Source organism: Galeopterus variegatus, unplaced genomic scaffold (assembly GCF_000696425.1).
Source record: "Galeopterus variegatus unplaced genomic scaffold, G_variegatus-3.0.2 Scaffold4866, whole genome shotgun sequence".
Lineage (NCBI taxonomy): Eukaryota > Metazoa > Chordata > Mammalia > Dermoptera > Cynocephalidae > Galeopterus > Galeopterus variegatus.
Genome location: NW_007730977.1, coordinates 140,687 through 156,515, shown reverse-complemented (window position 1 = coordinate 156,515; position 15,829 = coordinate 140,687). Strand labels below are relative to the sequence as shown.

The window sequence follows — 15,829 nt, the reverse complement described above, 5'->3', positions numbered from 1 at the left end:
GCACAGAAAGAGAAATACCATATGTTCTCACTTATTGGTGGGAGCTAAAAATAAATAAATACATTCTCATTGATGTTTTAATTTGCATTTTCCTGATGGCATATGTTGAGCATATTTTCATATGGTTATTTGCCATCTGTATATCTTCTTTATTGAGATATCAAGGTCTTTTGCCCATTTTTATTTTATTTTTTTTAGTATTCAGGGTTCTTTGTAAATGTCTTGGTCCTTATTTTAACTCCTATCTTTCCATGGATCACTCCAAAATTTCTGTATCTTGCCTAGCCTCTTTTAGTGAAGACCTTGATTATTTCTGCCATTTTCTTTATCTTGATGTTAACTGATTCTTTTGTGGCGTTGACAGAACTGCTTAAGAAACAATGACTTTTTGCTTGCTGCTCTTCCCACCCATCACCACCCCTCAAAATTCTGCTTACTCTTCAGGAACCTCCTCAGGCTCAGGTTCTACAGACTTTCTTGATCCCCAGTATCTGAAGTGATCATTTATTCTCTCAACGAGTAACATTTTGTTCTTACCACTACTAGGGGCTTTATTAATTATTTCCTTACTTTGTGATGGTATGGACCTCAAGTTTTTAATCCGTCTCAGAGTGGTAGCTCCGATCTTTGAACATGGGAAGCCCTGAATGAAAAACTGTTGAATGAATGAACAGATGAAGGAAGGAAGACTTGTTTAACATAGCACAGCAAAACCAATTGTTACCTGAACTTGTTTAATCATTAACTTTAAACTAGAACAAAGAAACAGGTAGATGTTTTATTCTGTTAGAATATAAAACAAGTTTCTCATTGTCCATTAATGTATCTTAAGTCAGTGAAATCTGAGTAATAGTCCAGAAATTGCAGATTTATTTTCTAGTACTGTTTTGTATTGATCTTCGTGTGGCTAGCACCTGTCACAGTGCTTGAAACACGATGTGTACATAGTGTCTGGTACACACACAAAGTGCTTTTAAAAAGCTTTTGAAGAATTAATAAAATTAATGTTAGTTGTGATAATGTTTAGTGGCCAATTAAAGCTTGTAGGAAGCACCTTTACAGCAATATAAAAGGATCACTGTCAATAGTAATTGTCAGCATTTTCAAAATGATAATAGAGATAATGATGATAATGTTAATGATACATATAATAAAATTAATTAACTTTTGGAGTGCTCATTTTGTGCTACGTTTCATGCTTTAGGTGTGGCATCTCATTTAATTCTTACCAATAGCTGGGAACTAATTTTATTGACAAAGAATTTGAGACTCAGAGGTCAAGTAACTTGCCTTAAGCCACATAGCAAATTATTCAGCATATAATTGAAACATAGTCTGTCTAACTTCCAGGACTCTTCAGGTCTCAGTGTATGTGTCAATACATTCAATTAGTTTTAACTGATCCCCAGAGTCTAAATCAGATGTCCCGTTGTGAACTACTTCTCCTTATGTAGCCCTTTCAAGTTGTTTTTTACTTGATTGTCAATATCCCTTAGAGCTGTTTCTGTAAAGGCAGAGAGTATTTACAGCTGTATCCTTAGAACCCAGAGCATGAAACAGAACATATGATTAATAACTAATTTTTGAATGGATGAATGATTCAACCAATCATCTAGGGATTTAAGAGTGTTGTGGAACAAACTCAGCAAGAAAGGCTCCAGACCCTCGGAAGGTAGGAGAGTCGGAAGGTTAACTACACACGGGACCCAGGTGGACTCACGTCCCGAGAATGGGACCCTGTACATGAGTTTGACAGGGTTTTTTATGGCCATAGGCTTAGGTTTAATCGTGTATCTTAGACAAACAGCTGTTGATTTTAGTTCTTTCTCACCCACGTGACTTTTAGGCGAACAGGCAAAATTAGAAATGCAAGTGGGGCAGGTTAGCAAGATTACAAAAGCAGAAATGCCTGCCAGCATTGATTATTAGCTAGGCTGAGTTGGGGTGGGGGGCTGGGAGATAAGCACATTTAGTTACAGAGACATTTTACAGTTAGTTACAATTGAATTTTTGAATTTCTCCCTCATTAAGAGAAGTTTAAATAAATATTTTCTAATAGTATATGATATAATCTGTGGCTGGTTTACTACGGATATAAAATGTGAAGGAAACTAACTTATTTATATAGTAGATTCTATATTAATATTTCACACTGAATATTTTATTTAATACCTATGTTAGGATATTCATATTCCCATTATATATATATATGTAGATTAATATAATTTTAAAANTAAAGGCAGAGAGTATTTACAGCTGTATCCTTAGAACCCAGAGCATGAAACAGAACATATGGTTAATAACTAATTTTTGAATGGATGAATGATTCAACCAATCATCTAGGGATTTAAGAGTGTTGTGGAACAAACTCGGCAAGAAAGGCTTCAGACCCTCGGAAGGTAGGAGAGTCAGAAGGTTAACTACACACGGGACCCAGGTGGACTCACGTCCCGAGAATGGGACCCTGTACATGAGTTTGACAGGGTTTTTATGGCCATAGGCTTAGGTTTAATCGTGTATCTTAGACAAACAGCTGTTGTGTTGAATGAATGAACAGATGAAGGAAGGAAGACTTGTTTAACATAGCACAGCAAAACCAATTGTTACCTGAACTTGTTTAATCATTAACTTTAAACTAGAACAAAGAAACAGGTAGATGTTTTATTCTGTTAGAATATAAAACAAGTTTCTCATTGTCCATTAATGTATCTTAAGTCAGTGAAATCTGAGTAATAGTCCAGAAATTGCAGATTTATTTTCTAGTACTGTTTTGTATTGATCTTCGTGTGGCTAGCACCTGTCACAGTGCTTGAAACACGATGTGTTCATAGTGTCTGGTACACACACAAAGTGCTTTTAAAAAGCTTTTGAAGAATTAATAAAATTAATGTTAGTTGTGATAATGTTTAGTGGCCAATTAAAGCTTGTAGGAAGCACCTTTACAGCAATATAAAAGGATCACTGTCAATAGTAATTGTCAGCATTTTCAAAATGATAATAGAGATAATGATGATAATGTTAATGATACATATAATAAAATTAATTAACTTTTGGAGTGCTCATTTTGTGCTACGTTTCATGCTTTAGGTGTGGCATCTCATTTAATTCTTACCAATAGCTGGGAACTAATTTTATTGACAAAGAATTTGAGACTCAGAGGTCAAGTAACTTGCCTTAAGCCACATAGCAAATTATTCAGCATATAATTGAAACATAGTCTGTCTAACTTCCAGGACTCTTCAGGTCTCAGTGTATGTGTCAATACATTCAATTAGTTTTAACTGATCCCCAGAGTCTAAATCAGATGTCCCGTTGTGAACTACTTCTCCTTATGTAGCCCTTTCAAGTTGTTTTTTACTTGATTGTCAATATCCCTTAGAGCTGTTTCTGTAAAGGCAGAGAGTATTTACAGCTGTATCCTTAGAACCCAGAGCATGAAACAGAACATATGATTAATAACTAATTTTTGAATGGATGAATGATTCAACCAATCATCTAGGGATTTAAGAGTGTTGTGGAACAAACTCAGCAAGAAAGGCTCCAGACCCTCGGAAGGTAGGAGAGTCGGAAGGTTAACTACACACGGGACCCAGGTGGACTCACGTCCCGAGAATGGGACCCTGTACATGAGTTTGACAGGGTTTTTATGGCCATAGGCTTAGGTTTAATCGTGTATCTTAGACAAACAGCTGTTGATTTTAGTTCTTTCTCACCCACGTGACTTTTAGGCGAACAGGCAAAATTAGAAATGCAAGTGGGGCAGGTTAGCAAGATTACAAAAGCAGAAATGCCTGCCAGCATTGATTATTAGCTAGGCTGAGTTGGGGTGGGGGGCTGGGAGATAAGCACATTTAGTTACAGAGACATTTTACAGTTAGTTACAATTGAATTTTTGAATTTCTCCCTCATTAAGAGAAGTTTAAATAAATATTTTCTAATAGTATATGATATAATCTGTGGCTGGTTTACTACGGATATAAAATGTGAAGGAAACTAACTTATTTATATAGTAGATTCTATATTAATATTTCACACTGAATATTTTATTTAATACCTATGTTAGGATATTCATATTCCCATTATATATATATATGTAGATTAATATAATTTTAAAAGTATTTATGGTATATAGAATAAATAGGGGGATTGACTATAAATTAAAGCATCCTTGCACCATTTTTGATTTTTCCTACATATGGGTTTTATTTGTTAAGTCTCTGAAGTTATGTAGGACTTTAAACTACACAGTTTTCTGCTGACTGGAATGATTGGAATTTAATATACTGATATTCCTGGATTATGTGGAAACATTGATTAGACTTCAAGAAGGATTTAGAAAAATAACTTCTCATGAAGAAACACTATTAAAATTGCTATAAAATTTTTAAAAGAAGAGTAATTTTGGTATATAATTTTAGATGAGTTAACCACACTATTTTGGAAATAGATGGAACATAGAATTGTGCTCCCAAATCTATGTGTCTGTGTGTGGAAATTTTGAGGGAAATTCAGTATAATACAGGCTTAATTTCTAAATTTCTACCCAAAATATTATAGGATGACTTCTTATTTAATTATGCAAAATATGCTGAAGTTAATTTAATGTAAGCATTGCTTTAATTCTGTCAGATAATATCTTGAATATTAGAAAATATTGATATAATGTCTTTAGAAATTAATTACTGCAATGCAAACTAGCGTAGTTTCCAAAAGGTAGTTGTTTGGGTCCAAATAATGAATATCCATTAGTTCTTAATGTTTATATCTCTATGCATATATTCTGTTAAAATAAGAAAACCTAATATTAGACTAAAATAAAGCATTCTGATATAGAGACCATGTTGGCAATGTTGCTTAGGAACTACTAATGCTGAAAGACTTGCCAAATATAAGATGATCTCTCAACTGTTATTTTACTTATGTTTTATCCATCCCTGTTTCTGGAAATGGCTTGAGGTATATAATAATAAAAAATATACTAAAATGATTGAAATGGTCCGAGTGCATAGTAAATACCTATAAAATGTTATGATAGTAATATATGTGTGTGCATATATATATAAACAAGTTAAAAATTAAATAAAGAATAATTCATCTTGTGTATTTTCAGGTGAGGCTCATTGACCAAAATAAAGGGCTATGACTTTAATAACAAGTTTATCAAATATATATAGACAACCTCATCTGGTTATTTGTTATACTGTCCCTTGATAACAAGTTAAGGACATATTTTATCATAATATTGTGAAAGCATATTTCAAATGTAGCAACTTAAAGATGTAGTTTTCTGATGATTTACCTTGATAAAACATAGCACTTAAGGTTGTAAAATAATTTTTAGTATATGTAATTTTAGAATACCAGTAACTTTAGCAGATCATTTCAATTAAGCTTTTTAGCAAATAATTTGAAATTAAATACTGTTGGATGTTCAAATGATGTCAAGTGGATATCGACCATGTGCTTCAGCTAAGATACTATGATTGATATTTTATTAGAAGATGAATGAACCTAATATGTATTTCTTCTTAGAGGGCCATGCATGTCTTCCTGAAATGAGTAAAACCGTTTGCCAGGAAGGAACATTATATCTGTTGGAAGCTTAACCATGTGAGGCCTCTGCCTTAGACCTGCTTGAGTTAATTTTTGTAGTTGTCACAATCACAATCAAATATTAAGTAATCACTTAATTAAGTTCCATTATGCATTGTAAGATACATGAACATTTAGACAAAAAGTTCACGTAGCCGTGTAACACAGGTCTTTCTTTTCTGGTTTATAGGCCCCCTTTTCTCCCTCATTGACTTCACGTTCATTTGGTTAGAAAAATGTTTTCTTTTTTTTTCAGTGGTGCTACTAAGATGGCAGAAATGTTGTGTCAGTTTATATAATCCTTAATTTATTTGACTTTGGCATTCCAAAACTATCTGCATATGATTTTTAAGAATCAATTTATATTATATGTTGAAGTCTTTATAAACATCAAGTTTAGAGTAGCTTTAAGATGTAGGCAGATAAAATCTTACTTCATTGCCTGTAGTTCAGGAAATGCATATTGTTATTACGTGTCTTACCCTTCTCTAATTACTGTACAGAATCTGGATACAAAACCAAAAATCATATGAAAGAGAGAGTAAATTCCCCAAGCTTTCCTAGAGTCATCGGTTATTGCTTATCCTTTATTTTATATTTTATACTTATGTAATGCACACATATTTATGTCTCATAGAAATGTATTAAATCTTCTTATTTAATGAAAGATTGCCATCTTTGTGTATTTAATTATTTGGATTTTGATTTGAAGTTTATTATCTCATTCATTTTGATCATGTCTAAAGGCTTTGGATGGATAGTGTTATACGAATTTTGGATTATTGAAAATAAGGAAGCTGAAGCCTAATAAAATTTATGCCCCAAACACTTCTGTGCATATTCTGAGTTCAGTAGATAAAATCATAAGACCCCTGAGCATGCTGCCTCAATGCTGGATTTGACCATATATGCTGACAACACACTGACAACCCCATCTTTGGCAGAACCCCATTTTTAAGGGTGAATGTAAAATGTATTAATGTATTAAATATGTTTGTAGGTTCGCATATGCTTAGAATCTATATATCTTGATATATAGTAATTCAGTTTTTACAAAGTATTAGAATTAGAATTATTGGAAATAGGCAAATAACTGAAGTTAAATAATCAACTATTTAGTGGATTTGAAAATACTTTTCTACTACAGTTGAATATCTATAACATAACGTTTACAAATTTTGCATCTACTCTAATCTGTTTTGCATGATCCAAATCTCATTTGGCTATCTCAGACTCCTATAGTCCTTTGATTGGCTGGCTGGTACGGGGTGAACTGACCAACTTTCTTCACTTTCTTCTCATTTGGCTATCTCAGATTTTCTCTACAGTCATTTATATGTGTGAGTAGGCAAGGATATATTTTGACATTTGAGCTAGCAAGTGCTACGGAATGTCTGTAGAGAGTAATTAAATAGAGACAAGGGTCTTTTTATACTGCTGATGGAGCTCTCATTTAGTGACTGAGCTGTTGTGATCTTGGTTGATGATGGAAGAGCAAAAATATTTGTGCTGCTAATCATTGAAACCGTTTTCATTCTGGTGTTGAATATGTTCTTAAAAATAGCAATAAACATGCAAATGCAAACATGTGTATTTTTTCCAGGACTATAGGGTTAACATCTTCCTGAGACAAAAATGGAATGATCCCAGATTGAAGCTCCCTAGTGATTTTAGGGGCTCAGATGCACTGACAGTGGATCCCACGATGTACAAGTGTTTGTGGAAACCTGACTTATTTTTTGCAAATGAAAAAAGTGCCAATTTCCATGATGTAACCCAGGAAAATATCTTGCTCTTTATTTTTCGGGATGGAGATGTTCTTGTCAGCATGAGGTACTGATTCATATTTAATATTTGTACATTTATATTTTTTTCTTTTTAAGTCAGTGGATCACAGAGAAGTATAGTAAAGGATTTCTAAGAACACTGTTTCTATTTTCAGGTTATCTATTACTCTTTCATGCCCTTTGGACTTGACGTTGTTTCCCATGGATACACAACGTTGCAAGATGCAACTCGAGAGCTGTATGTAAATGAGACCATAAGTGACTATCAGAATAAAATGCTTAAAATTTCTAGGCAAAACATTCTACTAATATCTTGTATAACAGTGGCAAAACTAATGTTTTTGATTACAATTAGCCATTAGAATAATCTATTTAAGACAATTATAGTTATTCTTTTGCTACATTAATTTGTATTAAGATAGACAAATCCTTTTTGTACTAGTCGAATTTGAGTTCTGTTGATATAGGTGCACACTTCTAACTTATTCTAATTACCATCCTCATTTGAATTAGTAATACAGGTAAGGTAAAGGAGAAAATTATGTTCCAATTTAAATAACCTTTTTAATGTTAAAAACCACAGTTTCATAGGAGAAAATTTAGAAAAATATTTTGTAAATCCAACCAGGCATTCATTTTCTATGGATGTAAAAAAAAAATTTTTTTTAAATTTTCTCACAAAATTGAATTTTTTATGTTTTTATGATCGTATAGTTTTTCAGTTTATAAAATATGCACTAGATGTATGAAAGTAAATTATTTATCTATAAAATATATTAATTTAGTATGATGCTTATCTTTTGAAATAAAAGTAGTATGAAATCCTTGAAAAATTAACACTGATGTTGTAAGGAATCTTTAGCCCGAATACCTGTATTCCATGACCTATTTCTGCAGAAAGAAAAGATAATAACCTTGTAAAATATCTTGCACAGTTTGCCAGATTATATGCTTAAAGTTACTTTGTGGTTATTTGATGTTTTTTCAAAAATGTACTGCAGTGGATCCTAAATTTGAACAATATTTATTGCTTTTTTACTATAAAATGAGATTTTGCACATGTAAGTGTATGCATGTACGTGTTTTCATATATTATATATGTATGTATGCCTTTGTCAATATGTATTTGTATCAAAAATTCAAACTGCATATTTACATTTTAATTCTATTCCTCGATGCACTAAAATATTGCTTAAAAAATGCATGCACATTAGAGTTCAATGGTAGACTACCAGACTCTATAAACCTCTTAATTGTAGCCACATTACCTAATCCCAGAATATATGCTTCAGGATACCAAGATGATCCTGTAATGATATCCATTTGAGCAATTGCTTTATTGCTCTTCTGTGTTGATGCAACTCCTTTAGGGAAGTTTGTAATGATTTCTTCAAAAAATTAAGTGTTTCAAGGGTTACATTTCTTTAAAATGTTCCAGGTAGCATATTACATGATTATAAATGTATATATTCAGAAAGCTTGCCTCACTTATATATTACCTTGTTATTGGTGAAAGTTAAGAATTCTGACATGGAGAAATGAATTACTGTATATGATGCAGTTTAGCTATTTGTAACATGCTGATTATCTTAACTTGTTCTTTCTTGAAGATGATTGTGTGTAACTCTTGTGCTAGTATTTTCATTAGTGGCCATACATTTTACCTCTTTACTTTTTAACTACAATATCATATAGGAAGTTTCTATTTTCTTACCTTTGCTATGTTTAATATTTGGATTGTTAAAACCCAAAGAAAAAGAATTAATAAGTATAATTACCTTTATTTCACACTAACATTTTTATTTATTTTTGTTTTAGTTGGTTACACAACTGATGATTTACGATTTATCTGGCAGTCAGGAGATCCTGTTCAATTAGAAAAAATTGCCTTGCCTCAATTTGATATTAAAAAAGAAGATATTGAATATGGTAACTGTACAAAATACTATAAAGGCACTGGTAAGTAATATTCTTTAAACAAAACTAAATTGTATTTCAAAGATTCATTTTAATGTTTATATATGCTAGGGGAAGAGTAGAAGAAAAGTAGTTAAAAAATAAGTTCAGTATAAGTAGTTTATCTGTCATTCATATTTTGAAATTTTTTACAGAATTATATTCACTACAATTTTTTGAAGTCTTAGTTACTAGATAGATATGCTTTACTTTATGCAATTCAAATAGAGGTTTTACAATTTTTTGTTTTAGAAATGCAAACCCTCCCAGGCAGTGGTTTTCTTAGATGAGATGATGCCAAGAAATTCTTCTTCTGGCAAGATTCAATTTGGGGCTAAACATTTTGGATGTGAAAAATGTAATCTATATATATATATTCATCCATTGTCTTTGGGCAGTTTTTGGATGGCGGTTGGCCAATATTTTTAATTTTAAAAAGCCTTGATCATTGTGCCATGTAAGAGGCCATTAGAATGTGAAATAATTGGACATCAGTAAATATTACCTGTACAGTCCTTCTTGGCCTAGGTCATGCAACAGCCAAGTATGAAAAGCAAAACAAATTAACCTCATTCATTAAATTACATTGAGATTTTGCAGAAAATATGAGTACTCACTACTCAATATTGTCATTATATGATTAGTCTTCAACCTTTGAGTCTCTACTGGCAATTATAGGTTATTGAGGGTTTTTGATATTGAATGTAATGTTATTTCACTTAGCAATATAAATTAAAGGTCATTGAATTTTAATTATTACATCAGTAGTAATAATTAGTCCAACTTGTAAATTGCTATGCAGTTTTAATTCTGTATCAGGAAGCAAATTATGACAAATGATATTCAGGAATAGATATAATTAAAGTTTGAGTTTATTGCAACATTTATGTGGTTTTTCAAAAATAAAAATGTATATAGTGAAATTGTGTAAAATTAGAGAAATCAGATATTTGAGCTAGAATGCTGCCATCATGACAGCTTCAATGACAAAATATAATTTAAAACACTCCTGTTGATATTAAAATAAGAGGTAGAGTGGATGTTTGCATATTTATAGAGTTAGAATAAAGGCAAGTTGGGGATAAAGTTAGTTTCAGCATCTGTTATTGTTCACTTTCAAATATATAAACAGATTATATGACATTTATGTAAGTAGTTTTTCACTTATAGAACTTTTAATACATTAGGACAAGAGAGAAAATTTATTGCTAAATAATTATCATGTTTTTAAAATTAAAAACTTAGAGTGCTTAAAAATTTGACCATCAAAGAACTCAATAAAGAAGTCATAGATACATAGATTATTAGACATGGAAGTGATTTTATTGATAGTTTTGAACTAGCTCCTTTTTTAACACAGAAAATAACTGAGGCAAGGGAGGTGACTGAATGACTTATTGAACGTCACCATTCAAATCAGTGTCAGCCTAGCATATCATTCCATCACCCGTCTGTACTACTCCTTGAAATTAAGATGACTGTGGTTTTTAGGAATTTTACAACTCATCTAACAATGAAAAAAATAGTCTTGAAAGTCAGGAGAAGTTCTTTTGGGATATTAGGTAGGAACACTTATTTAGTAGATACCCTCTTGAGTCCTAGGCATTGTTTTAAATGCTTTGTAGGAATTGTATAATCTAATACTTAAAACTGCCCTATGAGTTAAGCACTTTCATTATCCTCATTTTATACATTAGGCTTATGGAACAGACACTGGTGCTAGGTCATACTGTTACTGAGGGATGCACAGGGATAGTGCAGCTGATATTGTTATACTACCTGTGGAGTCCTGTTACATTTGGAAGTAGTTACCCACATCCAGATTATATGCTTAATATCTCAAAATGAATAGTGCCTAATTTTCTAAATTTTGAGAAATTTGAAAGAGACCTATTGAAGTTTTAAACTTCACCTAGAGGTGAAGATAAAACTAGCAATTTTGTTTTTGTTATAGCATAAAATTATATAACAGCATTGTACTCCTAGGGGTTATTGGTTTTTCACTTTTAAGCCCTACTTTTAAAAATATTCATTTGGGGACTCAGCAACAAATAAAAGTCAGGTTCATGTTCTTTGTAGAGTCATATTTCAATGTGAGAAATAAGTGAAAAAAGTAAACATGATTCATTTCAGTTCTTAAAAGGAAATAAGGAAGTGTGCTATGGTAGAGACAATTTTGGGGGTTTACTCAGGAGTTACAAGTAAAGATTTTGTGGTATCTTTTAAGTCATAAATAAGTCACTGAAATCTTATTAGCTACAGAAAATAACAAAAAAAAATTATGGCTCACTTTTTTTGGCGCTTACTGTGTTTTGGGTACTTTATCCACATTTACATGATTCATCTTATGAATATAAGTAAAACGTATTACAATGTTTGGGTAATATTTAGACATCTGTTTAGAAAAATTGGCCATCCAAAACATATGGAATGCTTAACAATGTAGAATACTGGGAAAGTGTGTGTGTGTGTGTGTGTGTATATATTTATATAGGTAATGTATATTAAATGATAGCCAATAATTTGTACAGAAATAGCTTTAGCTTTGTTAAAGTTATGCTTTTCTATGATTTTAGAAATAACAGAAATTGAGAAATATATGGGAAAGCAAGTATATAAAAATACCTAAATTGAAAGCCTGAGTGAATAATGGAATGAAACCTCACAGGAAATAGAAAGTAAATTGAATTTGCCCAGTGAACATTTATATCAATTAGCTGCCCACCTGCCTCTCATAAATGCAACAGTTACCAAGAAAAGATCAAAAAAGATCAAGAAATGTTTCTCATAAAAGTTTATGGAGCAAATCACTATAATATTCAAGCATGTATGTTACTGCTAAATGCATCCCAGTCTCGTGAAGCTCCCCTAGTGGGTGCCTCCATAAAAGGGACATGGTGGAAACTTGCTTCAAAACACAGGACGCGTGCTGTGCAGGCTGTCATTTAAGCAAAGCAGGATGAAATGCAAAGTTTCACTTTAAAGTGTGCCACTTTATTGTAAACTGTTATAATATTTGTGGCAACTGAGGCTATCAAAAAATATAATTTATTGAGAGGCTCATATGTACTGTTCTCCATTTCGTATGCTCTAGGTGGTTATAAAATTAACTTCAATGAGTGATGCTTTTGGCAACTGAGGCTATCAAAAAATATAATTTATTGAGAGGCTCATATGTACTGTTCTCCATTTTGTATGCTCTAGGTGGTTATAAAATTAACTTGAATGAGTGATGCTTTCACTAAGCAAAGTTCTTCAGAACCAGTTTGTGGAAATACTGGGAGCCTTCTTAATTGTTGCCGTTGTACTTATGAAGGATTGTATTTGCAAAATATTGCACATGATTGTTAGTTCAACACATAAATTCTGGTTTGTCCAAACAGGAAGTTAAGACGAGTGGTGGGGAACTGAAAAGGCAGGGACATTTTTCGTTTTGATTTTTCTTTCTTAAAACCTATGAGCAATATAATATATTACCTAGTTTTAATGAAATTAGAATTAGAAAAAAGAAACTCTCCATTTCTTGTTTTTGATGTAATATGGAAACATTTGACATAATTAGAATTTACTTCAGTTCAAATTAGCTGATTATTTTTGTTACATATTTGCTCTATGATCTTTCTAATCTCTCAGAGGTAGCGATGATTATAGTTTGCAATGGAAAGAGGATAGATTTCTAATCGAAGTTATTTATTGAGGATATAAAATAGCCATTCTTTTATTCGACATTTATTAAGACCTTGTTGTGTCCAAGTACTTCTGTAGGTAACTTTAATGAATAAATATGAGGATTATTCTAGTGTCAGAAGTATGTATATTCTTCCCAATTAGGAAGACTAGATAATTTTTTTTTTAACTGTAAGATAGTAAAAAAGTAACATTATCCTTTCCCCATAATTGTTTCATTTATTCACAATTCATTAATTTATTTGTTTCAACATATTAAAATAGTTATGTACAGTTTAAACTAAAAACAAATAGAGATATTTTAAGTTTTTGATAACCTTACTTTTGTTAAGTGATAAATGACATTCTTATCTAAATTAAGCATTTTAGGATTTAAATGTTATATTTAAGTTCATAACTGAAAGAACCAAAACATTTAAAAATTAATCTTGAACAACTAGAAATTTCTATTCCCGTGGAGTGTGATGTGAATATTTGTTGTCACTTATCTGCTTTCTCAAAGCAGCAGAGGCTATTATGAGGCTGCTCGTTATTTATGATTAATTTGGGGGCTAGTTGATGTCATGGCAGCTCTGGAATTATGTTGTAAAGCAATTTCTGCATTTGTCTCAGCGTGTAAAAATGAAAGCCTTTTCCCTCAATTAGAGTAAATTTAAGGGCCTGGAGTGGAGGAAGGGAAAAAAGAAAGAGGAATATCAGATACTTGCACTTTACAATCTTTTACGTATATAGACCGAAAACTCTGATTTCTTATCCTTGCTAATGTTAACTTCCAATACTTTCTTAATTTTTTAAGTTTTAACTATACGTGTGAGTTACTGTAGAATGTCATCCATTCTAAATAAGAAATGGTATGTGTGGCTAAAAAATTCTACTGACAATGCGTGGTCCAGGAGTGTTTCTTTTTAAATTCGTTTTGCTTTGATTTACTGCTCCCTACATGACTCCTTTAGATCATTTGCCCTAAGAGTACTCATGGGTAAGGAAAAGTTTAACTCTATTGCAAATTATCTACATAAAGACTTAAAAGCCTAGACACTGACATAGTGGAGCAGCATGTGGGATCTATTTTTCAATGTCATAATGAAGTTGCAAAAGGTCAGGTGAAACAGGTTCCATAATGTCACCCTTTTAGATCACATAAATTATATAGTATTTAAAGAAAAAGCTTTTTTTGTGGAGTTTAACTTTGTGAAATTACCTCCAATAGAAGTGATTTACTGTTTACAGGTACATTATTGATTTCTGCAGTTGTATGTGGGTGAGAACCTCCTACCTTTAATGTGTTTGTTTCTGAAAGGCTACTACACATGCGTGGAAGTCATCTTCACCCTGAGGAGGCAGGTCGGGTTTTACATGATGGGTGTCTATGCCCCGACCTTGCTGATTGTGGTTCTCTCCTGGCTGTCCTTCTGGATCAACCCAGATGCCAGTGCTGCCAGAGTGCCCCTAGGTAAAGTGTTTCGTGCATCCCTCCCACAGGTGGAATATGTCATCTCTTTATATAAATGGCTGTAATCAAATATGTTGAAACAATGAGTTTCGGAATTGATGGAAACCTATTTTATTTTTTAGGCTTCTTTCAAAACTTAATCTCAAACTCGATTTTGTCATTGCTTATGTGCTGTATAATTAATCTAAGGTTTTCTTTCTGTGTCTTCAGGGTATTTTAAGCAGTTAATTTGTTCTATTTTTTCCGTCATGAAATAATTATTAATATGTTATTTTCACTGATAACTAAAGTCTAAAATCTTTAGCAGTGCCAATGTTAAAAAGAATAACTATTTTAATGTAATCTTTCTAAATAATATTATTTATTATCCCATACTCTTAGTCAGGGAATAATAATATAATTTATGTTTTTAAAAATTAATTAGCATCATCTTCCTAAACACCCAATTTTGTGTGCTGTATCATCAGGGGTGGCTAGAGCAAGTAAGGACTGGTTGTCTCTCCCTTTAATGCCATACTTTCCAATTTATTACTTTTGATGCTTTGTGACTTAGAAGCACCATTAGCCATTCTTTCAAAAATAATATTTGAATAAGGGCTTTTCAAGTCTCTGCTTGAAGAAATAAGCAAGAACCCTTCCTTTGTATGGGCAAAGTGAATAAATTTCAAAATATGGACAATATGACAACAAATTTTGATTGTTCAGGGTGTTTAAAAATTTTTTATTACACCGTGTTTTTGTGCTTGCCTCTGTGTGTGCACGCATTTTCTAAATATCACCAGGAACTCATATAGGTAAGGCTGTGATATATCTGCCCACTCAAAGAGTGATAGGTTATCACATTTAATTTTTTGCTTCCATTAAAAAGGCCTTGTGCAAATCTCCCTCCTGACTTACTGAAGGAATTACATGAAATACGGATTTTCTAGAGTAGGAAACCAGGAAAGAAGCAATGGAAATGACTATGTTATCTGAATAAGAAATTTGATGGTTTACATCTAATAGAAATCACAAAGATCAAATCTATATCTTACTAACAAAAAATGTGGGATATTTCATTGTTAAGGGTTATGTATTTCTAGTGAAGACAACTTATAGATTAATTCCTTTAGAGGATGAAAATTAACTATATATTGTATTGTACTGGAAGAATAACCCCCAAAATCTAGATTTAAATTCTTAGACTTGTCAAAAATATCATTCATTTCCCCCAAACAATCATTTTTTAATCAGAAGTATCTTATGCTCATGTGGTGATATAAATTTAAATGTCAGGCTTCCAAGGGTACTTTGGAGACATCCCAGTTTTCTGACGTATCCTTTAAAGATTTTTCTCTGTAAATCCCCATTCATT

The 15,829-nt window shown here is 32.0% G+C and overlaps 1 protein-coding gene across 1 annotated transcript in view; it reads left to right on the top strand.

The window, feature by feature from the left end:
• Positions 1-15,829, top strand: part of GLRB (glycine receptor, beta) — a gene marked incomplete at its 5' end in the record, with an annotated part of 49,645 nt that overhangs the window by 15,720 nt on the left and 18,096 nt on the right. Inside the window, 4 exons of the mRNA XM_008588507.1 lie at positions 7,196-7,425; positions 7,535-7,617; positions 9,198-9,338; positions 14,323-14,475. Of these exons, the coding sequence (XP_008586729.1) occupies positions 7,196-7,425; positions 7,535-7,617; positions 9,198-9,338; positions 14,323-14,475 (607 nt within the window). The remainder of the gene's footprint in view (positions 1-7,195; positions 7,426-7,534; positions 7,618-9,197; positions 9,339-14,322; positions 14,476-15,829) is intronic.